This window comes from Camelus ferus, chromosome 22 (assembly GCF_009834535.1).
Source record: "Camelus ferus isolate YT-003-E chromosome 22, BCGSAC_Cfer_1.0, whole genome shotgun sequence".
Taxonomy (NCBI): Eukaryota; Metazoa; Chordata; class Mammalia; order Artiodactyla; family Camelidae; genus Camelus; species Camelus ferus.
This window is the reverse complement of record NC_045717.1, coordinates 18472750-18500342: the sequence shown is the minus strand read 5'-3', so window position 1 is coordinate 18500342 and position 27593 is coordinate 18472750. Positions and strand designations below refer to the sequence as shown.

Here is a 27593-nt window from a genome sequence, read left to right as displayed (position 1 = left end):
TGTATTGAATTGGCTAAAACTTGGTAAACAAGAGGAGATGTTAAAACAAAGAGAGGCTAAGCTGATTTACATAAGAAAGGACATGGATCTACCCTTAGGAGAAAAATTGGGAGGAGGGGCAAAGAAGAGGCAGATGGAATTTCGAGGGAGGTAGAAGGGAGAGAGATTGGGTCAGCCATAAAAAGGAAAAATGAGGAACAGTTGGCCCTCTGTATCTGTATCTGCATCTGCAGGTTCTGTATTCACAGATTCAACCATCCTTGGATTGAAAATATTTTTTAAAAAATTCCAGAAAGTCCCAGAAAGCAAAACTTGATTTTGCCTTGTACCCACTATTTACATAGTATTTGCATTGTTTTAGGTATTATAAGTAATCTAGAGATGATTTAAAGTAATGGGAGGATGTGTGTAACTTGTATGGAAATACTGTACACTATTTTATATAAGGAACTTGAACATTTGTGGATTTTGGTGTCCTGGGGGTCCAGTCCTCTTGCATACTGAGGGACGACTGTAAAAGGAAATTGGGTAATTCTTGCGTTTCCACTTCCTCTGTTGCCTCTTGAGGAGACTTCAGTAATGACTAACTTGTTTTTCAAGACTTCTAGAATTGGTTTGTGTTTCTTTTGGATGAAACAGAATGTTGAGACTGGACCCAAAGAAATCCACTTACAGCTGGGTTACACGAATTTCTACCTTTATTCTATTTGTGTCTAATTGTTTCCTCTCTCTCTCTATATATATAATAAGCCAGATCTAGATCTAGATAACATATATAGAAATCTTTATCCATCCGTCTATCTATCCACCTATCTAGGATCTATCTATCCATTTAGTCAAAAAAAAATTTTTTTGGTGGAATGCCTACCATATTCCAGACATTATTCTGGGGACAGTGAGGGGCAAAATAAACTGAGCTTCTCCTCTTATGGGTCTTACTTTTTGCTGCAGGATACAGACAAACATAGACAAATAAAGGGATATATATCAGAAACTACTCAATTCTATGGAGAAAGTTAAGCATAGTAAGGGGGCAGTGAGAGATGGGAGGGTCCCATTTTAGACAGTTTCCAGACAGCAGAGTGAAGAGAGGGAGCACTTCCAAGAGCAGAGTGCTCTAGGAGGGGGAAACAGCAGGGGCAAATGCCGGAGACGTGAACATGCCCAGCTTGCTCACAGAGCAGCAAGGAGGCCGGTGCAGCTGAAGCAGAGTCAGGGGGACAGTGGGAGGGGGTGAGGGCAGGGCCGTGATGGGGGCAGATCCTGTGTGGCCTTAGGGACCTTGGAGAGGGTTTTGCTTTTATTTTAAGCCAGTGGAAAGCTATTGGAGGGTTTTAAGAAAAAAATGCCATAATTTAACATACTTTAATAGGCTAAAAAATATGTATATATTTATAATTTTTAAATATATTAGAATATGCACATAACATAGACCAGTAGTGTTAGGGGCTGACATATGGCTATTTGCAGGAGAAATGCCAAATGATTTTAACCCAAGTGTATTTTTCTTGTTTTATGGATTAGAAAGTAATGGATTTTAATATTCTCCTAAATGAGAAGTTAAGGGTAATACTTAGCATAATTTGTGTTGACTTTGTATGTATTCTCTAGTGGGGTAAAAAAAAATTCATACAGTTTTACAGCTTTTTGGCAACATGCAGCCAAATGTCATGATGTGTGCTTGGTAAAAAATTGTTGATTTTTCAGCTAGGTACTTTTACAATGTTCTCACTGTGCTGAATGTGAAATAATGGCATTAACCGTGTTCAACTTTTAAAATATATTTATATATATGTATGTGTATATATAAATATTTACAATGAACATTAAAAGTATTATGGGCTGAAGTATGTGTCCCCTCCCCAAATCCATATGATAAAGTCCTAATAGGACTTCAGAATCTGACTGTATTGGAAGACAGGGCTGTCAAAGAGGTGACTGAGTTAAATGAGACTGTTAGGACGGGCTCTAATCCAATCTGCCTGGTGTCCTCATAAGAAGAAATCTGGATACACAAAGAGAGACCAGGGATGCATGCAGACAGAAAAGACCATGTGAGGACACGGTGAGAAGGTGGCTGTCTTGAAGCCAAGGAGAGAGGCCTCTGAAGAAACCAACCCTGCCAACACCTTGATCTTGGACTTTCAGCCTCAGAACCGAGGAAGTGAATTTCTCTTGTTTAAGCAAACCAGTCTGGTGTTTTGTCGTGGCAGCCCTAGCATACAACGTATATACACATACATACACACACACCTGTAATGTGTATACATATGGATACATGTATCTGTGATAACATGGTAATGAACATACTCTCATGTCAGTAAATATTTGTTATTGCAGCTACTGAGAAGTCCACAGGACAGAGCGGTCATATACAGCAAGGACTTAAGGATCTAGGGACAAGAACCAGGTTTCTGGATTCAAATCCCAGCCTTGCCACTTACTAGCTGTGTGCCTCATCCTACTGGAATAAATCCTTCAACAGGTTTTTCTAACAAGTCTTCTCTGGCCTGGCTCCAGGGAGAAGTAGGTAATTCACTTCTGTTTCTCTGAGTTAACAGCAGTTTCCGTTGTCAGAACGAAACAGTGGTAGGTGGTTGGAAGACTCCGCAGGTGATAGATCCACCTGATCTTACACTTGGAAACTGCTTGTTTTTGAGCTGCAATATGTCGGTGTAAGAGTAAAATCATAAGCAGAAAAGGGAAGAGTGGCTGTCGAGGTTTCCAAGGTCTGTCTCTGTGACCTGGGTTTGTCCTCTGAGATGGTTTACAGGGAGAGGAGTCACGTGATTGCACATCTTGGGTTACCTACAATTGTACATCCCAGTTCACACCTGGTGTCCTGGTGTAATTTTATAGCACCCCCTTCTAATATTAAAATTGTCCACCATTTGGAGATAAATTATAAGGTAACTTTAGACCAGAGGTCTCAACTGGGGGCTATTCTGCCACCCTCTACCTCAGCCGATATTGGGCAATGTCTGGAGGAATTTTGGGTTGTCACAACTGAGGAGCTGCTACTGGCATCTAGTGGATAAAGGCCAAGGACACTGCTTAACATCCTATAGGACACAGTATGGCCCCTACAGCAAAGAATGATCCAGCCCATGGCAGAATCTGAAGGACAGAAAAATGTCCCTTTATGTCATGCACCCATCAATGGGTTCTCCTCTCTCATTAGGAGTGTTCAGGTCTCCACCTAAATGTGGATTTAATTCAATGAACATTTGTTACTGTTCTCCAATACTGTGCCAGTAATGGTGACTACAGAGAGAAAGAATTCATTGTTTTCACCCTTAAGGGATCCCAGTATGGTGAGGGAGACAGGGATATGTCAACCGACAGATATGACCCAACATGTTAGATGCCAGCATAAGTTGGGTTCAAGATGCTGGGGAGAACAGAGGAAGGAAGGTGCTGTGATGGAAATGGGTAGTCCTGGGAGGCTTCAAGGAGGAGGTGAAAGTTGAGCTATGTTGGCAGAAGAGTCAAAGTCTACCCAGTGAGTGGTGGTTGGCATTCCTGGCAGAGGAACAGCCAATGCAAATGCTCCAAGGTGAGACCGCAGGGCCCATGAGGGGAAAATAAGTAGTCTTCTGCTGGGCATGTCTATGCCAGGTGCTCCCCAAGGTACGTGGCACTCGCGTTGTGATGTTTATAATTCACATAAACAATTCAGCATAGACAGTTGTTACGGGCTGAGTTGTGTCCTCCCTGGATTCATACGTTGATGTCCTAACCCCCTAGTGCCTGAGAATGTGACCAAGGAGCAAACTGAGTTGCAGATATGTTTGGTTTGGCCTGAACTGTGACGCCTTGCATGCTCTCTCTACAAACTGTGAGGAACTGAGGAACCTGGTGACAATGCAAGCGTGAAATTATGTGCTTGGATTTTGGCTTCCACCCTCCACCTGGCCCATTCTCAGATGAGGAAGATTCAAGTTCCTATCTTCCTGGGGGAGGAGAGGAAGTGGTAGAAACTAATGCCTCGTGGGACTTTCTCAGTTCAGCATGTGGGTAGTTGTGTATGTTTCATTGTTTTTACTCTGGGACCTTCTGTGACAGTACAGACCAGATGTGCCCGATGTTCATGTGACTGGATTTTAAGATCCAGTTTGTTGTGCTATAGCAGTTACAACTACATCGTGCTTAGAGTAAAAGTGTGCTTGCCAAATTAAAAAATTGGAGGTATTCGTGCAAACAACCCAATTTTTGGTTTCTCTTGAAAAATCAGAAAGTCTGGTAATACTGGGACAGTTCATGGCAACAATTCATTCCTTTTTACACAGGCTGTAGCGGGTGCTTTAGGGACACTGACTTTATTCCCTGGTGCACTCGTGGTTTCTTTCTATGCTGTTGGATGCTACCACTAGCAGCTGCAACTCTTGGAGAGTTTTCCCCCGAATGAATGTGTCTGATCTGTACTCAGGGTAGGCTGGAAGAGCCTGGAAGTTTACTCCCCTACCCCATCCCAGATGGGCTCTCAACCAGTGATGGATTAGAGCAGATGGATAAACAGTCCAGCTCCCTCTCCTTGAATGGGATAACTTGGTGGGATTGAACCCCAGTCACCACCAGCAGTAATTTGCTCATTAACATAATAATATCTATATGGGCTGCCTCCTCTTCCTTGTCCCACTCCTGTCTCCCCTACCATGGTTAATTTTATGTGTCAACATAGATACATCTTAGTACCTAGATTAACATTAGCTGACATTAACATTTAAATCAGCAGACTTTGAATAAAGCAGATTGCTCTCCAGAGTGTGGGTGGGCCTCATCCAATCAGTGGAAGGTGTTAAGAAAAAGACTGACTTCCCCCAAGGAAGAGACTGCCTTTGGACTCGAGCTGCAACAACTCTTCCCTGGGTCTTCTGCCTGCTGGCTAGATTTTAGATTTGCTACCTTCCACAATCACATAAGTTAATTCTTTAAAATCTCTCTCTGTCCCTGTCTGTCTCTGTCTCTCTCTACGCACACACCATATTGGTTCTGTTTCTCTGGAGAACTCTGACTAATATACTGACTGATGCTTTCTGGAATCATCTCCTGAATAAAATCATTACACTTGAACTCCTTACACTTGTCCCAGGGACTGTTTCCTAATGAACCCAAGTTGAGACCTGGACAGAACAGCCTCTAAATTGCAAAGAAGTCTCTTTCATGCTGAAGAATAGAAAGCCTCCACTTTCGGAAGATGCACTTTTTTTTCCCCCCAAAAAGGAAAAGACTCAAATGACACAGTCTTAGGGTAACAGACCCATCAGGGAAGAGCCATTGGGAAATGCTACCTTACTACTCACACAGGGATATTGCTCTGTATGTCTTAGGGATTCTGAATGCAGCCACCACATTTACCTTGTGTGTTTCCCTGGGTGATGTCATTGCAGTGAATACTCAATGAGTTCATTTGGGCCATCAAGTTGAAGATGATTCCCTTGGAGCAACTGTCTGTGACAACTCGAGTTTCAACAGCTGGTAAGAAAAACAACAGGCAAGCTTACCATTATAATAAGCTTTAAAAATGTACACAGCTACACAAACAGCTCACATTTATTGAACGTCTAGAATGTACCAGGCACTGGGCTAAGAGCCTTATACACTGTCATCTTATAACCCCATGAGGGACCATTATCCAGGTGAGGAAACTGAAGTTCAGAATATAAGTAAGTCTCCAACTCCTGAAACCAAGTTCTTAAATAACATTCTCTAGCACACCATCTTTGAAGCAACAATTCTATTTCCAGGAATTTCTTCTTGGAGGACAATCATGGATAAGAGGGCAGATTTAGCTATAAGTTCACAGCAGCAAAGGCAATAATGGTAAAAAATGGGAAATGATCTAAATGTTTAATGAGAAGGAATTGATAATTTATGGCTTATCTCTATAACGGGGAACCATGCTTCCAATAAAAATGATGTCACAGAAAAACAAGAAATAAGCTCAGGAAAATATTTATCTTAAAAATCAGACAGTATGAGACTGGTCATGAGCTGGAAATTATTGAAGCTGGGTGACAGATGCAGTAGGTTTATTATGTCTCCTTTTGCATATGTTAAAAAGTTAAAAAAAAGAGCACATTACAAAATAGCACTTAAAGAATGATATTATTATAAAGTAGATAGGAATATGAGAAAAGGATACTATTTAAATAAAAACTTTTAACAATAAAGAGTGAAAAGTAGAAGAATTAAAATTATAGCAATTACCAGCCCTAGTTTGAAGTGCACTATATGCAGCATTATTATCTCATTTTACAGATGGGAAGACTAAAGCCCACTGAGGTGAGGATACTGACCATCAACTAAACAATTAGGACCTAGCCAAATCAGGAAAGATGAGAGTTCCTTGTAATCCGGTTTAATTTTGAGTGAAAGTGTCCAGATTGTGGTTTCCTAAGAAGGTTATTAAAAATTAAAAAAACAATTTTTATAAAATGTAAAGTATTTTATCATGCAAGTTGGTAAAACAAAAGGGTTGGCTAGGCATACACAAATACATTGACATCCCTGAGCTGAATCAAAGGCACAGCATTTCTGGAGGCCACTGCAGTGATATACATCAAAAGTCTGTAAAATGTTTTTTCCTCTTTGACCTCAATGATTCCTCTTTTATGAATTTATCCTAAGAAAATATCAAACAAATACACACAGATAAATTTTCTATGGTCTTTGTCACAGGATTCTTTGGTAACAACTCATATTTCCCAGAATAGGGAAATAAATAAATTATAGTATAAGTTAAGATATAGTATAAATAAATTATATATACTATGCAACTCTATAAACCATTGAAGACAATAACATAGGCAATGATGATGTATATGAGTTACGTGGAAAGATGTTAGTAATGAATGAAAAGCAGGTCCTGCAACTGAAAGTAAAACGTACCATATACAACAAATATGTGACTCTTCACCAAACATGTCTCTGCGTGGGCGTTGGATTGGAGCACTGGGTTGTGGGCAGATTTGGCTGGTCTAAATTTAGTTTTGTGTATGTGTTTTCTTCTAATTTTTTAAAAAATTTAATACATGTTTTTAATATTTTTGTTTTGTTTTGAGGGGGAGGCAAGTAGGTTTATTTATGTTTATTTTTTAATGGTGGTACTGGAGATTGAGCTCAGGACCTTGTGCATGTTCTGCACGTGCTCTGATACCCTCCCCTAGTATTTGGTTTTATTAAGGCACTTTCTTTTTCTTTATTTTATTTCATCTTTTTGGAGGGGGTAGATAATTAGGTTTATTTACTTTTAATGGAGGTACTGGGGATTGAACCCAGGATCTCATGCATGCTAAGCACACGCTCTACCACTGAACTAAACCCTCCCCCCTGTTTTTATTTTTAAAAACAAAAATTGTATGTATTTCAGGTGTATGATACGAAGACTTGATACATATAGACATAGTGAAATGATTACCACAGTCGAGCTAATTAACATATCTCATCACATGGATAGAAAATGAATATGTATGCCAAGTATAATAAAGACACTTTTATTTTAAAAATATATACTAAGATGTTCTTTCTTGGGTGGCTTATGTAGCATCACTGTGACATATACTGTCAGGTTATATAGGCACTGAAGTAAAAAAAGACACTACCTTTAAGTCAGAATCCCAGACTCAGGATTGGAAACCACTGGTGATTAAAAAACCACCCAGTTCTGTGGAGGTGTAATTGACATACAACGAACTGCACATATTAAAGCGTACACTTTGATGAGTGTTGTGGGGTGCACACATCTGTAAAACCGCACAGTCAAGGTGGGGAACACTTCCATCACCCCCAACAATTTCTCCAGATTTCCTCATGCCCCTTTTCCATCCCTTCCGCCCGCCCCTCCCTGTTACTATAGATGAGCTTGCATTTTCTAGAATGTTATATAAATGGACTCATGCTGTACATATTTACTTATCTGATTGCTTAGTCTAGACCCAATTAGGAACCAGCCTCCTGTGTGTATCACACCTTATTGTCCTCTTACCCACAGTACTGTTTTGGACTTTCTGGGTTTTTTGGTCTGGGGATCTCAAGGCAGTTTTTATGACGTCTGATTCCACAGTCTGGAGAATAAATGTGGCCTTGGACGCGATGTCTCTTTTCTCTTCCATTACCCATGCAGTCTTATTGGTGAGAAGTGACTCAATGTCCTTAACAACCTGTTGCAGCTTTGAAGATAAAAAGAATCTTTAAAGATCTAATCTGACAAATTTTAAAAATCTACATCCCAAGGGTCAGTAGAAAAAGATATTACACCGAAAAGTTATAAGCTGAGTGATATGTAAAAAAAGGTTGGAGGGACTTTCAGAACTGGGGTTCAGATAAACCTATTTAATGCTCTACTTGTTTAGTTTAATGAGTCTTGGTGGAAATTCTGAGCTGAGCTAGGGGCCTATATATAAATATAGCATCTCTCTCTTCTAAATGACAGCTGACGTCTTTTTGGTTTAGACCTATGGTACAGAGAAGGCATCAAACTATTGGCTCATCAGAATTGCTATTTTAGTGTCTAAACCCACATAATGACTTTACATCTATCTTTCTACAGCAATGCTTTTTCTTTTATTGAAATGAAATTCATACAACATACAATTCAACCTTTTCAAGTATACAAGTCAGAGGCAATTTAGTACATTCATGATGTTATGATGCAACCATCACCTCCAAAACATTTTCATCACCCCCATATAAAACCCATTAAACAGTTACTCTCCATTCTGCCCTCCCTCAGCCTCTGAAAAGTACTAATCTGTTTTCTGTTTCCATGGATTTACCTGTTCTGGACATTTCATAGAAATGGAATCATACACTATGTAATTCTTGTGTCTGACTTCTTTCACTGAGCGTAATGTTTTCAAGAGTCATCCATGTTGTAGTGGGAATCAGAATTTTGTATTTTCTTGTTTTACGGCTGAGTAAGATTCCACTGCATGGATATACTGCATTCTATTTATCCATTCATCTGATGATGGACATTTGGGCTGTGTCTGCCTTTTAGCTATTGAGAATAATGCTGCTAAGAACACAGGTATGCAAATACCTATTTGAGTTCCTGCCTTCAGTTCTTTTGGGTGTATTCCTAGGAGTGGAATTACTGAGTCATATGGTAATTCTATGTTTAATTTTTTGAGGAACCTGGCAATGACATTTTACAATGAAATGTTCCTGTTGATAACATGATGAATATGTTTGTTCATAAATTCCATGAAGAGTTGTTGAACTTCCAGTGTGGGCTTGGTCTGATTCTGTCCTCAGGAAGCTCACTGTTTAGAGGGTGACAACACACCACGTGAATGTGATCGGTCTGCCAGAGACAACATGGATAATGTGGATGGAATGTGTACTCTGGACCAGGCACTGTGCTGAATAATCCTCATATGTTATCTCATCCAACCTTCTCCTCTATCCAAGGAGGTGGGTGCCATTACTACTCCTGTCTTACAGATGACTAAACTGATCTTGGAGAATGTGATGGTTAATTTTGTGTGTCAACTCGACCAGGCCATGGGTTACCGGATATTTGGTCTAGCATCACCGAGTGTGACTTTGAGGGTGTTTCTGGAGGAAGTGAGGCAGATTGCCTTCTCTGATGTGGCTGGGCCTCACCCAGTCAGTTGGGGACCTGACTAGAACAGGGAGTCTAAAAGGGAATTTCCCCCTGCCTGGCTGCCTTGAGCAGGGGCATTGATTTTTTTCCTTTAGACTCAAACTGACACATCAGCTCTTCCTGGGTCTCAGCTCTCTGGATTCAAATTGGAACTGTAACATTAGCTTTTCTGGGTCTCCAGCTTATTGGCTGCAGATTCGGGGACCTGTCAGTTTCCATAATCACATGAGCCAATTCCTTACAACAAATCTTAAAAAAAAAATTTTTTTAATGGAGGTACTAGGGATTGAATCCAGGACCTCATTCATATATGCTAAGCATGCCCTCTACCACTGAGCCACTTCCCTCCCCACAATTCCTTATAACAAATCTCTTTATATCTCCTGTTGGTTCTGTTTTTCTGGAGACCCTGACTAAAACAGAGAAGTTGTCATGTTGCCCATGTCACCTGCCACTATGCTGCTAGAATTTGAACCTCTGTCTGTACTTCTCACCCCCATGTCCCCCACCATAAGAATATAGTCGGGGGATATTAACTCAGATGGAGGCATTTAGGGAGGCCATCTGGGAGGACGTGACACCTGAACTGAGTCTCGATCAAGGAGGAGTGGAAGGAATCAGCCAGTGAAGGACTGGAAAAAGGAGTTTCAGGTAGAGAGAACAGCATTTACCTGGAGGTGTGGAGCTTGGGACGGCAAGGCATGAACTGTCCCCCTAAAGTAGTGCAGGAGGGAGGGGAAGGTAAAGCTCAGTGGAGGAGTGCATGCTCAGCATGCACGAGATCCTGGGTTCAATTCCCATTAAAACAAATAAATCAAATAAATAAACCTAATTACCACCCCCTCCAAAAATAAAGTAGTGCAGGGTGAGGGAGGGAGATGGGGGAGGGGAGGAAGGGACAAGCCCATTCCACTAGACTATAGATTCTTAGAGACATGGACCATTCTCTTTGTTAAAATTCAGAATCAGTTTACAGACACTGAATGATTACTACATGTCAAGCACTTCCTTGGTGTCGCTTTCTCTTTTAACTGCCCTACAATTTCCATTTCCCCTTCCTAATTTTACTCTCAACAATTGAATGAATACCTCAGATTTTACCTGGGGCATGCTGCCCAACTACAGAGCATATTGTCCCAGGCTCCCTTGCAGCTAGGTTTGGCCATGATATGTGCAACTTCTGGGTTGTCATCATAACACACGTCTCCAAGGAATTTATTACAACCTTATTAGCACATCATATAGTGAGTAGATGCATCCTCTCTCTCCATTCTCCTCTCTTCACCCTGCACACCACACAGCTTGCCCTGGACTCCCTCCCCTCTCTCCCCACTGGTATAAACGCAGCACTGCAGCAACCCAGCTTTGACCACATAGTTGAGGACAAGATGACAGGGGGTGGTGGAGCAACAGTAGGGAAAGAACATGGGTACCCTTAATGACCTCATGGAGCAGATCCCTTCACCAGCCTGGATTGCTCATCTCTGGACTGTTAACTCAGAAAGTAATAAAGATCCATCTTTTTAATGCCATTGAATATTTAGGTCTCTTTGTTGTAGCATCTCAGCATACCCTAATACAGTCTTGCTTAGTCTGTGTTTCTTGGGATAGATCCTGTCTTTAGGGTGCAGTACATGCACGCGCGCACACACACACACACACACACACAGTGTCTATCATCTATATCTGTATTGAGATCTACAGTGATCTACATATAGTGATAAACATAGCAATATACATGTATATGTCATAGTTATACATAATACATATCATATAACATAATATTCTATGTAATTAACATGTTATTATTAAAATATGTTGTCATAAATCATACAGTGTAAATATCATAGGTATGCTATATGACATACAGTGCATATAAATATAGTATTCACCTCCATTTGCTGATTTTGAGATCTGTAAATGTTTGTTACCTGGCTAGGCTCCAAGACTCAGCTTCCACTCACCTCTTTAGTGCCTGTGGTTGTGTTTGAAGAAGTGGTTTCTGAAAAGGACATCAAAGGAAGTTACTGTTGGAACTGAGAGTGAAAGTGTGGATAGGTCGGCAGGTAAGGTGCATAACGCTGTTGCATCTAGAGGGTCTGAACTCATGCTCTTTACATTCACTGACAAGGTCATTTGCTCTTTTTGGGGATCAGAGTCCAAATTCCACGTCGTGCCATATAGCAGTGCTCTTCGACTTAGAGTGATTTTTGTCCCCAGGGGATATTGATGATGGCTGGAGATATTTTTGGTGGTCACAATTTGGGGGCGAAAGGTATGTTACTGGCATTGAGTGCATGGAGGCCTGGGGTGATGCTCAAGAGGAAGCAAAAGATTGTAAGCTCCAAATTTTTTAATTCAGTCCTGGCTGAGCATTATAACTGAAATGCCTGAGGAAACAGAAAATTAGATGCCTCAGGTTTAAAAATTCAGCCTGGCTGGGAATAACAACGGCAACAGGAATGTCAGTTTACGATCATCAGCTGTTAACGAGACCTTGGTGTGTTGCTTCTTGTACTTTGTGAGGATAACCATCTCTATTTAATTTAATTTAATTTTTTGTTGAAGTGTAGTTGATTTATTATGTTAGTTTTGGGGTGTACAGCAAAGTGATTCAGTTATACATATACATATACATATATATATTTCAGATTCTTTTCCATTATAGCTTCTTACAAGATATTGAATATAGTTCCCTGTGCTACACAGTAGGTAACCATTTCTATTTTAGAAAGATGATAAAAGGTTAGCAAATGTTTACATACCTGTTATCATGAACCTGAGGTTAAGTCTATAGCTATACTGTGCCTTGGTTTTCAGCTGTTTCAGTCTATTTGCTAAAAAAGAATAAATAATAATCCTCTTGGGATTATCTACTAGTCTTTTCTTTATGGGTTTCCTTTTTCTCGTCATCTCTTTTAGGACCTAATATTGGGGAGGACATATCATTAGAGGGATCTGAAAGTTGAGGGTCATGTCACACTCTGGAGAATGCCCACCCAGCAGCCATGCCCCTTTTCTTTCTTGTTAACAGAACACTGATTTTGTTCAGATGTGTGAAGTGGACACTGCCCTCCCCTTAGAGTCAAGCCCAGAGGTCTCTTTCTGTTATTTCAGGAACTTGGAGTTTAGGAGTGGGAATTTGACCCAGAGCCAGCCAAACAGGCATAAGGGGAAGTCTTCTGGGAAGCTTCTGAGGAGATATATATATATATCCTGTGGTAAAAAGAGAGGCTCAGGAGTACCTATCCTCTTCTCTTTGTTTTCCAACAGAAGTATGGATATATGAAGGCATGATGTTTGGAGCAATGGCAGCCATTTTGGAACCATGAGGGAGAGCCAACAGAGGCCAGTCTAGAACTCTTCTGTTATTGAGATGCCACATTAACAAACTCAGAAACTATCTCTCTCTGGGATTCTTATTATATGAGACTCATTGATAATTCCTGTTGATAAGTCACTTACAGTCAGGCATCATATTACTTAAAGCCAAAGGAACTGTGACAGCTATGGGGTTAGTAGTAGTGAGAAGGATGAGAACTCCTGGAGACACTTGTCATTCAGCTTCTCCCATAGCATTATCAACGATCTTTTCCCTACCCCCTCAACTGGAGTCATCAGTGATGAACCTTGGCTCAGACATGAACCCAGTGACCAAAAATCTCAACACTGAAGAGAAAAGTTGAGAGACTACTTAAGGGAGGATAAAAATGGAATAGGACAAATTTAAGAACATAGAGGTAGAAACTGAGATTCATAAGGAAGTTTCACTTCTTGAAGAAAGCTTGGAAAGAAGGAAGTGATCCCTCCACTACTCTAAATCATAAGAACCACCAGCCATATTTAGACAACACAGGCTGAAATGGACTATCTCTGTGGTAAGTCTCACCAGGCTCCCACCCTAATTTAGATTTATAAGCAAAAGACTTCATATTCTTGGGAAAGAGAGGTTGCCAGTCAACTGTCAATTTGCCTTCACATTCTACCTTTTCCATGCTCTGTTCTGTTTCACGGAGAGCTCCATTTCACAGAATATCTTGCCCTGTGGCTTCCTGATAGATGGGAAATAACTGGTAGAATATTGGAGAGCAGAGGAAGGGAGGAACCAGGGTACTTATACCCTACCCCCACCCCTGCTTCTTGTGGTATCTCCAGCATTGGCTGAATAGTTTCCAAATTTCCAGCTCTCATTAAATGGACTCAGCTCTTGGGTCCTGGTAATACCATTTCTCTCCTGTCCCTCTAGGTATAGGATGGCCGCCAACTTCTTCTCTTGCTAATCTCTGGGTTGCTTCACTATCCATTTGACTTCTCAGCCCTTCCTTCACCAATTCTCTATATGAGATTACTTACATTTGAAAGACCTAGTGTGGTTTCTGTTTTCTAGGCTGGATCTTGACTGATTATCATTTATTTTGCACCAGAAAAGGAGTGCTTTGTTCCTTTTATAGCTTCCCTGAGACCCGTGTTGCTATGCAGCAAGTGACTAAGAGTGTGGACTTTCAATATTGGCTGATTCAAGTTAAAAATCATCTTGTTAGTTGGCTGGCCTTGGGCAGGTTTCTTAACTTTTGGGTGCTTCTTTCTTTATCTGTAAGTTTCTTTATCTGTAATAACAGTGCTTACATCATGCAATTATTGAAAATGAAATAACGAATGTGAAGCACTTGGTGTAGTACTTGGCATGTAGTACAAATGAAATAAATATTATCTATCAGAATTATTGTTTCTCCATTCATCAGTTTCCTAAAATTTAGCTTTTAAGTTTCTTTCTTGTATGATTTCAACTGTAGCCAATACCTCATGGATAGTCTGCCAAGTCCCATATTTCTTGTGGATAGATTTTCCCCATTTATATGGTTTCTTTGACATTGGTCCTGCTTATCCAACACAGCACCTCTCCCCGGACAAATATCCAAGGGTAGGCATGTGACTTAAACTGGGCCAATTTGTATATTTCCAAAGAATTTGTAATTATGTCCAAGAAAGAACCAGTTGATCCTTCTTTGGGTGATTGCATCAATAACAATGCTAAGATCTGGAGCTGTTTGTGGCCATATTTCCAGTCCTGTGAACTAGGAAGCAGAGAAAGCCAGTTTGTAATGAAACAAAAGAAAGGAGCAGATCCAGAAAGTATGGGAGACTGGGACACCCTGACAGTGTTGGGTCCCCAGCTTCAGTTCATTCCAGAATCCCAGTTCTATTCTTGTCCTTGAGTTCCAAGACATAGCCATGCATCCTTATCATCTTTTCTGCTTAAGTTGGCCTGAGTGGCTTTCTCTATTTTGCCATTCAAAGAATCCTATCTCAGTGACCTCCATCTCCAAAGTTCACTCGCCTTCTTACCCTCATTATTTCTCCAAACTTCCTTCTTTCCTTTCCCCTTCCTCTTTCCATCACCCATTTCCCTCCAGAAAATAGAAATACATCTTGGCCCCACTACAAATGTATGGACCACAAATATATGTTTTCTGGTATCACATTCAATTAAAAATTAGAAAGGGAAATGAGAAGAGAATGTTCTTACTCTGACAAGTGTTTTCATTGGAGTTATTGAAGTGTGCATTCCCAGAGAGGAGTTTATACCCAGCATTACAATGGCAGTAGAAACTTCCTTCAACATTCTGGCATTCAGCATTCACTCCGCAATATATACTAATGGGTGGTTTACATTCATCAATATCTGGAACACAAAGGAGAAACTTGGTCATTCATTCAACAAAGACCTATTGAGCATCTATTATGTGCCAGAGCTACACCCTTTCCATCTGGTTCTATCCTGGCTTTCCAAGACAACTCAGTTAAAGTCATGGTTGTCTTTGTTTTTTCCTTTCTTCATTGACTTTGGTTGGATTCTCCAAGAAGCAGGCATTGAGATAAGGATTCAAGTGCAAGTATTTACTTGGGAGATGATCCCAGAAAACACTGGAAGGGAAAAGGTGAAATGAAACAGAGAAAGGAAGGCACGTTTTGGGAAAATTCAAACAAAAAGAAATCAAGATAAACATCATACAGAGTCGAGTCCAAGGCAAAGAAGCATGAGGCCAGGTAAAGAAGAGCATTTTGTATTGATAAAAAGAAAGCTGCATGGTCTTGAAATATCTTTAAATAGAATAATTTTTATTAAATCGTTAAATAATGTAATATTTTAGAAGTCTGAATTATAGAGAAAACGAGAGAAGCTAACAAGAACTTGGAAGTGCTAATCTAACATAAGAGGGAGGAATGCCTACAGGTTGGGCCACTTTGCCCATGAGAATGCCTGCGCTCTCAGTTACAAAATACCAGCTGAACAATGGCTTTAACTCTTGCTACTCAATGTGAGGTTCTCGGACCAACAGCATGGGTATCACCAGGGAGTTTGTTAGAGATGCAGAACCTCAGGGCTCACCCCGTACCTACGGGGTCAGAATCTACATTTTAACAAGATCCCCAGGTGATTCAAATGCACATTACTCATTAATATGCACACATATACTTGACATGTAAAGATTCTGAATAATAAAAATAATAAGGTAAAATTATATATGCTATACACTTGTAGAGGTTATCCCCTTTTTGAACATTTATGGAAGTGACATTAACATTATAATCCTCACATTATGGAGAAGAAAACTGAGATCTAGCTAGGTTCTGGAAGAGCCCACTTTCCTGACTTCGTGAGAGCATTGCTTTCTTGGTGAAGGTTGATTTGGCAGAGCTCTCAGCATCACACATTACAGTTACCTCCCCACAATCCTCGTGCTGCCTTCCTCCCACTTCCACCTCCAGGTGATTTGAATATTATCCCTTTACCTTCACATATCTCCAAGGGGAATGTGAAGAATTTCTGCCCAGATTGAGAAGTGTATCCAGGGTTGCAGGTGCAGTAAGTACCATTGACACAGGAAGCATTTAAGGGGCACTGAGGACAGGTCCCTGCAAGAAGAGAGGCAGGTCAGACATCACTGGCATCAGAAGCTCTCCTGTTATCACTTTGTTTTGCCTCTGAGCAAGGCCGCTCAAGGCTGAGGAAGCTGCACCTTTTTCCTTCTGTTTGATCTCAGTACATCAAAAAATTAGAGATACCAAACCCAAGCTATGGAAAAAACGTGTGATTCCTGTGCATGATAAAGGGCCAGGGTTGGCATTAAACAAGTTAATTTTAACACAAAATTTCCATGCAATGTAATTGTGCTAGTCTCAAGATCATTGCCAAGTTTATAAAAAGGGAATAAGTTTTAAGATCTTGGACTCTGGGTTTGATTCTGGCTCCACCACTTACTACCTGTGTGTCTTTGCATATGTGTTCTAACCTCTCTGTGCCTCAAGTCCCTCACCTGTCAAATGGGCTATTATAAGGAGTAAGTGAATTAATACATATTAAGCGCTTTGGGCAGTGCTTGGCACATAATAGGTGTCAGCTATGATTATAAAAACCTGAATTTGTAGGGTACCACAGGAGGTAAAGTCTAATAAGGGTACATGTTATCTTTGTAACCCCACGTATAACTTCATTTGGATGGAGATCACTAAAGATCTTAACTTGAGGCCCCTTGAAAATGAATGGAAATAATGGGGCTGAGGAAATACCTCAAGCTTTGTGTCTAATGGAGAAATCTGGGAACTGTTAAGGGTCCACAGGGAGTGGAGGCTGGGAAATGATGGGGGGCCACGTGCAGAGCCTGCCTCCTCAGAACACGTCCCCTGGCTTTTGGCTAGAAATGCAGAATCTCAGGCCCCACCCCAGACCTGCTGACTGAGAATCTCATGAAATTGCTAAGGGATTAAAGTTAACTTGTAATGATCTTTTCATTTCTTGTTGACTTGCTTGTGATCAGAATGAAATGATTATCATCATGCTCTGTCTCTCCCCGCCTAGAATGTTTGCTTCACAAGACTTTGTGTGTTTTATTTACTGTCTACATTGGGCACATTGTGATTACTAAAAATAAACAAATAGACAAATAGTAGTTAAAAAAATAAGATAACTTAAAAGATACCCAAATTTGATGAAATGATGAATTAAAAAGAATTACAGGAGCAAGCCTGCCCCAGTTCTGTTCCCAGAAGTCCCCTTTCTCTAGCCTGTTGGAGGATGTGAGTGGTTCCAGGTGCATCATTTGTCTACACCCTCCCTGATCCCTGGCTATGGAAAAGTCAGGCTTTGAGCACTCACCTTTGGATTTCTGAGCCAGGACTCCTGACAAGCTCAGCAGAAAGCAGAGTCCTGGAACAGGGAAGCAGAAGGGAGACACATGAAATGACTGAGGAAAGATTCCAGGATATTCTGTAAAGGCTGGGTATCAGTCATCGATCGCTGTGTAACAAACCATCATCACAAAATGTAGTGGGTCCTGGTTATGGAAGGTCTCTGTTTACCAAGTTGGATAATGGGTTGAGTGAGGGTGGACTAGTTTGGTGGAGCTGGGATAAACTTTGATTCCTGTGCATAGAGGACTGAGAGTGGTGGGACTGAGAGACCATTTGAGGCTGAGAGTCTGGAGAAGCTGGGAAGGGGATGTCTAGGCTTCCTTGGGGAGGGAGGTTCAGGAGATTTGGCAGCTAGTGGCTATGAAGGAAGACCTGGAGGAGATGGATTAAAATGTGGCATGCCCTGTGATGCAAACACACTTCCCTCCTGCCTATGAATGAGCCGGTGAAATCTAACTTGAAGAGAGACTCCTGTCTTGGGGAGAAGATTTCCTTGGTTGGAGGGGATTGGGCAAAATTCTAAGGTCAGATTCAACAACACCTAAGGGGAATTGAGCTCTTACCACATGCCAGGCATTGTTCTAAGCATTTTAAGCAGCTGAATTTCAGCTTTGTAACAACTTTAGGAGGTGAGTACAATCAGTATTAACCCCATTGTATGCAGATTAAGAAACAGGAACAGAGAGGGTAAGTAACTTGCTCCATTTTCCAGAGCTACTCAGCAGCAGAGCTGAGATTAAAACCCGTCTCTGGGTTCCACTGCTAACCTGCCAACCCTCATGACCTCCTTTTCGGGAATCCTACACAGTGGGGCATGTGAGGAGGTGCTGTTCAGATTGTAGACACCAAGTTGGCATGTTTATTATGACAGTGACTTGAGGAAGGGGTGCCTTTTCTTCCAGAAGATACCACTCTCTAGATTAGACTGGAGTCTCAAAGTCCAGTAAGGGTGTGATATGCTACTTTGGTCATTTGAGGCAATCCAGACCAAACGCAGGATTTGGAAGAAAAGGACTAGCAGGGGCCCTTTAAGAGTGGGAGGGAGGGTAATACTAACACTTTTTGGATCTCCCTGTAGGAGTTTCCGACTTCCGTTGTAACAAATTACGTGAATTTACTGGCTTCAAATAACAGAAGTTTATTCCCTTACAATTCTGTAGGGAATTCAATTCTGTCAAAAATCAGTCTCCCTGGGCTATAAAATCAAGGTGTCAGCAGGGCTGATGCCTCTGGAGGCTCTAGGGGAGAATGCATTCCTTGCCTTTTCCAGTTTTTAGAGGCTGCCCACATTCCTTGGCTCATGGCCCCTTCTTCTATTTTCAAAGCCAGCAGCATAGCATCTTCTCTCCTTTCTGGTCTCCTGCCTCCCTTGTGTGATTATATTGGACCCACCAGCATGACCAAGGATAATCCTTCCATCTCAAGATCTTTAGCACTTCTGCAACCAAGTCCCTTCGACCATGTAAAGGAATTTAGGACATGCCACCCTCAAATATGCCCCTTTGGCATATTGATTATTTTGAGCTGAAGGCACTTGAGAGGCAAAAGATGCAGGAAGGGTTTATGACCTTTTCTTCCTAAAAACCGGCTATAAAATTTCCCGTAAGAAAGTCGCCCTCCCTGTACCAGGATAAGAACACCTTTACTACCAGAGACTCGGAATGGGCACGGAAATAGATCTGTATAAACACACGTACTAAACTAACTGTATCTTCCACTAATTTTCCCTTCTCTGTATCTCCTGGATGTTTCCTCACAATTTTTTGCACCTCGCCCAAACCCCCTTGTCTTTTCGTTTCCTCGCAAATTTACCCTGTCTTTGTCTAAAAGGTGTAAAAGCTCTGTGCTCTGGTCACTTCTCTGGGTCTTTATTTTCTTGTGAAGGCTCCCATGTACCCGTTAAAATTGAATTACACTTGTACGCTTCTCTCCTATTAATCTGTTTTATGTCGGTGTAATTTTTTTTAAAGTCTCAGTTTTTGTTTTAGTTTTAAAAGCACCTTTATGGTGGCATGGGTCCTGTACAGTAAACTACACATATTTCAGATGCGCACTTTGATGAATTTTGATAGATGTATATTTTATGTCAGTTTAATCCTTATTCCCAGCTGGAGACCCTAAGAAGGTAGAGGAGAATTTTTACCTCCCCATACATATATGGTGACCTATTCACAGATTCCAGGGCATTAGGATGTTGACATCTTTGGAGGGAGGCATTATTCATTCTCCCCAGTTTTTATGCTTTCCCCAAAGAAGTTGCCAGGTCTGTCTCGTGATCAATTACTTATGCAGCTGCCCTCACAGAGCATTTTGAATATTTTTGATTCTCCAATGAATATAGTCTCAGCTGGGACGTGAATCACTTGATGGCTAGATCCTGTCATATTCCTTAATAGGTTTAAATTTCCCTTTTCCCTACTTTGGTATAATAACTAATTTGCAGCAGCTACAGTAACATTTCAGCTGTCCCAATGATGACTATAGTTCACAGAGGTGGCCAGTACAGTAAAAAGAGTTTCCAGGTTCCTAAAACTTAGGCAATCTGGGCACCATCACGTTTCCTCGAGGCGGGTCTTCAGGGTTTCCTTCCAGCCCGGCCAGAAACTCCATGCTCAATAATATGGGCATAGGTCTTAGGTTAGGGGTCTCAAAGAGCCATTAGCATGCCAGAACCCCAGACTTCTAGGACACTTTAGAAATCATTAGCTGACTCTTTTTGCTGATGAGGAAACAGGTCCCCAGGGGTCAAGTGCTTCAGAAACCATATGTGTAAATTTTGGTAAGTTGCTTAACTTCCCTAAATTTCCTTCCATGAAACAGGGGTGACAGCATTGCCTCCCTCCTGGGGCTGGGGTGATGACATAAACGAGGGAGTGCGTAAAGCAGAGTATTATCATTTTATCTGCTCTAGAATTCTATTTTAATTCTTCACCTGATACTCATTCTACTAGACTGCCTGTTCCATCTAGTGATGTGGGCAGTTTATGGATTACCAAAATTCGTAAACAATCCATCTCAGAAGTTTCCGGGACTCTGCCTGCAGTTGTCGAAAATCAGGAAACATCTTGTTTGAGTGTCTCTCATTAAAAAAGTTGTTTAGCTTTATGGAGGTATAATTGATATATAAAAAATTGCACTTAAATTTGATTCCACAGATATATACTGATACCTCTTATATGTAAGATGTTGTGGAAAGGGCTGCAAAGGTGAAGGGACCTGGCCTTTATCTTCAAGTAGCTTATATTATTTTGATAGACTTTATGATCTATGACCTGCCACTGCAACTAAAATAACTGTGAGACTTGGAGCAACCTTCCTGTGGTGCCATTTTGTATCTGTAATGTGGAAATGCTGTGCAATAATGAATGTAAAGCAATTTTAGCCTGAGGCCAGGCTAAAGCAGGTGCTCAATATATATTAGCTTTGGTTGATATTGTGGCTTTTGAGATTGTGGCTATTGATATTGTTATTTGATCTGGAGAGAATGAAAGGGATTTCAGATTTGGAGAACCATCTACACAGAGGTGGTGGCTGAAGTCATGGGCTCATGGCATTCCTCCAGGGAGAGGAAGTTGAAAAAGAGAAGAATACCAAAGGCATATTAGTAAAGATCTGGAGCCAGGTGGCTTGGATTCAAATCCTGGCTCTGCCATTTATAAGCTGTGTGACCTTTGACAAGTAACATAACCTCTCTGTGCCCCAGTTGTCTCATCTGTAATAATATTAGTATCCATCTCATGGGCCTATTATGATGATTAAATGGATTAATACACAAGGTGCATAGTGAATGCCCAATGTTGGTTATCATTATTAATATTCAGGAAAAGGAAAAAGGAAGAGGAAAGAAAGAATATCAAGAGAGGTAGAAAAAATGTCAGGGCAGGGCTAGGTCACAGAAGCTACCATGGAGGAGAAGCTATCAATTCGGAAAAAAACCTGTGAAGAAGATGAACAACTCATTGGATTAGACCATAAGGAAAATTTTAGGGATATTTCTTTTCAGAAATTGACATATTGTAAACTGATCATACATCAATGAAAAAAAAAAAAAAGAACAAGAAGATGAAAAAATAGAAAATATCTAGTTGGCTGGGTCAATTGGAGTGAGAAGAAACAAGGAAATAAGTGTAGCGTCCAGAGTTAGCTTGGCTAGATATACTGTGTTTGTATTTGACTGGAGCATTGACAGGGAAACAAGAGTTATCTAAGATTTGGTTTGCTGAACTGGCGCACCTAAGTAAGAACAGCTCCTATTTTGGACCTAGAAAGTTATTTCAACGATATTAATAAGAATAAAAGGACTCTTAGCAGGAAAAAAAAAAAAAAAAAAAAAAAAAAAAAAAAAAAAAGGAGACTGTTCAAAACAGAGCAGAAGAACGAGGAGAAGGAAAAGACAGCTAATTGTCAAACCATGTAGCTCCTGATCGGCAGTAGGTCAAGGTACAGTTATTGTCAAGGTTACACATACCTGGAAGAAGCGGTGGCCCTCGCATTCCTGTGTGCAGGTGACCCTCGCCAGCCAGCTCTCAAAGCTCCCTACTGGGCTTTAAGCCGACCACTTTTCCTGTCTCAAGGAAATCTCATGAGAATTGCCATTTGTCTTAGGTCAGCCGACTCAGGAAATTGCTATCAGAAAAGTAAACTTCTTCCTGTCTTTCACCACCAGACCCATGGTTCTGCTTTTTATTTCTTTATTTTCTACACCTTTTCTTCACTTGTTTTCTTACGCTTCTTTTGTAGTAGGTTTTCCTAGCTGTTGTTGATCACCTTTGGGATTACAGAATCAATTGGTCCTAGAGGGGCCAGCAGCTTTCAACAATGGGAATCTCTGGGCAACTGCATATCTCAGAGTCCAGGCTCAGCCTCCAGCCTCATCCCAGAGGGCATCGCTCCATTCTAGGTCCACGGAATAAAACAGTGAACAAAACAGGCAAAAATCTCCATTCTCCTGAAGTCTTTTTTTTGCACACGCTGTTCCCTCTACCTGAAATTCCCTTTCTATAACCCCAGATCCCCTTTCAACTCTCAGATCCAGAAGATACATTTCTTCCCAGGAAATCTTCACAATAGCTTCAAATGTAGCCTATACTAATTCATTTGCATAATAATGTGGTTGTCTTAGGCCAGCTGCCTATCAGCAGATCTTGAGGTAGGAATTAAGATGCACAAGATTTGTTGGGGGAAGGGAGTAAGGGTTGGGATGTACATGATTTGTCGGAAGGGCAGGGGTTGTGACCACATGATTTGGGTAATAAGGGTTGGGATGACATAATTTGTGGGAGGGGTAAGGGTTGGCACGCAAATGATTTTTTTTTTGGGAGGGTAAGGGTTAGCATGCACATATATGTTGAGTGGAGTAATGGTTAGCATGCAAATAATTTGTCAGAGAGTAATTGTTGGGATGTGCATGGTTCGTTGTGGGGAGCAGGGGTTGGGAAGTCCATGATTTTTTTAGGGAGGATAGGGGTTGCCCCAGCTAATTCCATGGGGGAGCTCTGGAGTGTGTACCGTGGAGATGACCCATCGTGAATGGGTGCGTGGGGACATAACCTGACAGGCAAAGTGATGGATGGGATACAGGCAGAGCACCAGGAGTGTCCACTATGGCTCAAACCTTTGTCTGGCTGTTTCCCCACTGCCTCAAGAGTTGCTACACAGAATATGAATGTTACATCCTCTTAATTTTAAAGTGAGTGTTCAAAATAATGATTTCCCATAAGCCATATTGCACTATTACATGATCAAGCCAAGGAGCAGCTTACATGTGATTCTCAGTTCTTTAGAGTCTCAAGGATTATTAAGTCACTCACAGTTAATTCAAGTAAATGTTGGTGTAGACCTCTATAGGGGATGCTGTTAGTGCCTGCCCTAGGCCCCATTTACTGGTCTACTGCTTAGAACTATACATTTTAATACATGAAAACGTATTAAAAAAATACAGGGGAAAAATTAAAATTTGCTAATTTCATGAATGTATTTCCCCGCAAAAAACAAATGGGTGTTTCTTTTTGTACCTATCCCCCAGCTGTTGTGAGTTGGCTGTTATCACTTATGTCTGCCACTTCCTCCAGAGAATTGCTCTCAACTAAACAGAAGCTACTCTGGGAGGCTGTGACCCTCATCCTCAGGGAGCATCTTGAAAGCCAATGATGGGCTGAGATGGGGGGTACCAAAGGCCAGCCCATGGTGTCAAAGTGAGAGCAACTCTGTGGTCTCACTCATGCTCCAGAGTTCTTCGTGGACTCAGGGTGATTCTTAACTCTGGCTGAACCTACATCTTTACCCAACTCCTTCATCTACCTTACCCAGTTTTCCTCACTCTCTCCTGGTAGCAACCTCAACAAATCATGAGCACCCAACGCCTCACCTAACACAATCCTTTGTTTATTTGGTTATGTCACCAAAACAGGAAAAAAGAATTCAAGGTTTCCAGCTCCTTCTGTGTTTTTTCTGAGAAAAGATTTAGAAATATTGTACATTGAGCTACCTCCCCATGGGAACCCAGTAAAGACCGCGAGGGTCAGTCTCTCGGCTGGGAAGGAGATTTGGGCATGCAGCCAGCCGTGGCCTGAGTCTCTGTGTGGGAGCCCATGATTGGGTTAACAAATTGTAACAGATCCCAGCCTCTTATCTCTTTAAAGAAGAAGTACTTAGTAACTGCCTTGAGGTTTTAGCAATGACCTAGGCCCCCGGCTATAAACGTTGGGTGTGCATGTTGTTAGTCTTCTATCCCCAAAACAGCCTTGTGCTGGAATGGTAAACAACTTATAAAAAGCTGCAGACTCAGAGGTGAGAAGGCTGGGTAGCCAATGACGGGTAAGATCCCCTGAAGGGGGCAACCTAAGACAGGCACAGCCACATGAGTCCAAGCTGTTAAGCAGCTGATTCTCATACTTTCTGCTGTTATAAGTTGAAAGGCTCAACACAAACATGATTCACCAAAAAGGGTCTTCTGACCTTGAGCCAAACACTAACAACAAACAAAGCCTTTGTACTCATTGTCACCCCACCCTGTCCTTCCCTAAATTCCTGTATTCCTCCTTTGACTGTACTCAATAAATATGGGAGATTTGAGAGGCTCGTGGAGTTGGCTCTCGACTCCCTCTTGCTCTCTTGACTTTTCCACAGAGTCTTGAGTAAATCATTTCATCTCGGTGGGACTTCTGCTGGCCAGAACCCACAACTGGTGATGAACGCACATCTATGGGCATCCAGGGGGCTCCAGAACCCACAGGGTCTGGGGCGGTTTGGGTGGGGCTGCTCCCACGGTCCACGTGCCCCCTCTTCCTCTTCCTCCTCCTGACCTCTGCTTTCAGGTGCCAGGAGCAGGCCCAGACCACAGACTGATAGACACGAACTTTGGGCCTCCTGGGAGGTGAGGACCAGCTCTGCCAGTGTAAGTGCAGTGATGGGTCTAAAACCTTCCCAGGTGATGGTTATGTACTTTTCCTGCCAGATGGATGTGGCCCTTCACTGGGGTTCATCTGAATATTGGCACCCCTCCCCCAACAAAGTGCTGCAACCAACGTCACAGGTGCTATGAGACCTGTGGCAAAAGCAGAAAGGACTGTGATGAGGAGTTCCAGTATTGTCCCTCCAAGATCTGCCAAGTCGTGTAGAAGACACTAGGATTAGGTCAGCATGTTCAGGCTCGTGAAACCACAGTGCAGCTCTTGTTTGATTGACAGTGCTAGACATTTAGGCTGTAAATCATACCTGGACAGCTAACGAGCTGCATGTAGGAGTCACTGTGAAGAAAAAATCTCTGATCTCTTCCAGATGATGCTGACAGGTGGCGACAGCAAATGAGGACAGATGAACATGACCTTTGACAAAGAACTAATGTTTTTACAGCATAAAGCTGACTTATTTTTGTGAAAGAATTGTTTTAGGATCTTCTTTTGATATTAAGGCTTCAAACTAAAGATAAAAAATGGAGATTATCTTCCTGGATGTTGCTGCCTTAGTGTGCCTGTCTTGACCAATCTCAGAAAAGGTGCATGTTAAGGAGAACTTAAGAATTTTTTTTTTAAATTAAAGTGTAGTTGATTTACAATGTTAGTTTCAGGTGTGCAGCCAAGTGATTCACTTATACATACACATACATATATAGTTTCTTTCCAGATTCTTTCCCATTAATATGTTATTATGAGAAACTGAATATAATTCTCTGTGCTATACATTAGGTCTTTGTTGTTTATTAGATATATAGTAACGTGTGTCTGTTAATCCCAACCCCCTAATTTATCCCTCCCCGCCCTTTCAAGGGGAGAATTTTTTTTTTAAAGAGTCTGTAGCTCAATATTCACAACTGTATTTACCAAAAAAAAAAGGTCAAATACAAAATTCATTATAAGGTATGTTCAACATCTTATTTGGAAATATGGGAAAACCTTCACTTAGAAGTATGTTTTTGTTTATTGTAAAAATTTAAACATACATTTATGCCTGGAAAAAAAGAAATATTATACTTGGATTACGGAAGAGCGCAGATAAAGTCCCTAGTTATCAATACTATTTTATTGATGATGATAATGGTTGAATCCAATTTGGAACTAGAGAGTACTTAGTCCTTACACCATACTGCCACCTTCTGGGAAAACTAAGGAATAAGAAATTCAAAGTACTTTCAAATGCTGGGTTTATGAAGCAGGACTGAGGTATAGAAGAAGGTCTAAATCTTTGGGGTATGAAGACTGAAGCAAATCCTATAGAGATATTAACTAGTTCCTTTACATATCACCGTAAATCTATTAGTATGTTCTTATCGCACTTGAAAATTCAGGTCTAAAGATTCTCATTAAGTTAATAAGCTTAACTTTGTAACAAGTACATAAAAATGGGAGGTAGGAACTTGGTCTTCACACTTATTCATCCCCCCACCTACCCATCCATCATCCCCCCATCCATTCACCTATCATCTACTTATCCATCCAGCAAATGTTTAAGATATACTTTCTCTGTGCTCAGTGATTTTATGTCAGGGTGATTACTTTCACTCACTCTCAATTTTTCTCTCATTTCAAGTGGGGTTAATCTTGCCAATTCATTTAGTATTCAGGAGGAATGCATTCACAGTACTAACAAAATCTGATTTTCTTCCCTTTGTTAAAAAATACACTTTTCATGGAAATACTTCTAGGTAATAAAATCAGACAGTGGGTGCAGAGCAAGTCTGAGAATAAGTACATGTCAGAGGAGAAAAAAATAAGGATATTGTATAATTAACTCATACTACTGATGTATTTTGAGTAAGTATTTTAAAATACAAGCCACTTCAGTTTTAATGTCTTCATCATATTGCACTGTAAGGAATTATTTATTCAACCCCCCACTGATGGACAACACACTTAGGCTGCTTCCATTTTTACCCTATAATAAATACTGCTGCAACAAGCACCATTTACAATAGCCAAGACAGGGAAACAACTTAAGTGTTCACTGACAGATGACTGTATAAAGAAGCTTGGTATATTTATACAATGGAATACTCTTCAGTGATGAAGAAGAATAAAATAATGCCACTTGCAGCAACATGGTTGAACCTGGAGATCACCATTCTAAGTGAAGTAAGCCAGAAAGAGAAAGAAGAATACCATATGATATCACTTATATGTGGAATCTAAAAAAAAAGGATAGAAATGAACTTATTTACAAACCAGAAATAGACTCACAGACATAGAAAACAAACTATGGTTACTAAAGGGGAAGTGTGGGGGAGGGATAAATTAGGAGTTCAGGATTAACATACACACACTACATAAAAGAGATAAACAAGGACCTACTGTGT

At 40.9% G+C, this 27593-nt stretch overlaps 1 protein-coding gene across 2 annotated transcripts in view; it reads right to left on the bottom strand.

The window, feature by feature from the left end:
- Window positions 1–22391, bottom strand: part of ADGRE3 (adhesion G protein-coupled receptor E3) — a 41770-nt gene extending 19379 nt beyond the window's left edge. For both annotated transcript variants that reach the window (XM_032465432.1, XM_032465433.1), the window contains exons 1-7: window positions 22272–22391; window positions 17769–17819; window positions 16406–16528; window positions 15138–15293; window positions 11575–11612; window positions 7988–8171; window positions 5359–5475 (exon numbers count right to left, since the gene is read on the bottom strand). In XM_032465432.1, coding sequence (XP_032321323.1) covers window positions 5359–5475; window positions 7988–8171; window positions 11575–11612; window positions 15138–15293; window positions 16406–16528; window positions 17769–17819; window positions 22272–22296 — 694 coding nt within the window. In that variant the 5' untranslated portion in view covers window positions 22297–22391. The remainder of the gene's footprint in view (window positions 1–5358; window positions 5476–7987; window positions 8172–11574; window positions 11613–15137; window positions 15294–16405; window positions 16529–17768; window positions 17820–22271) is intronic.
- Between the last annotated feature and the right edge of the window lie 5202 nt (window positions 22392–27593).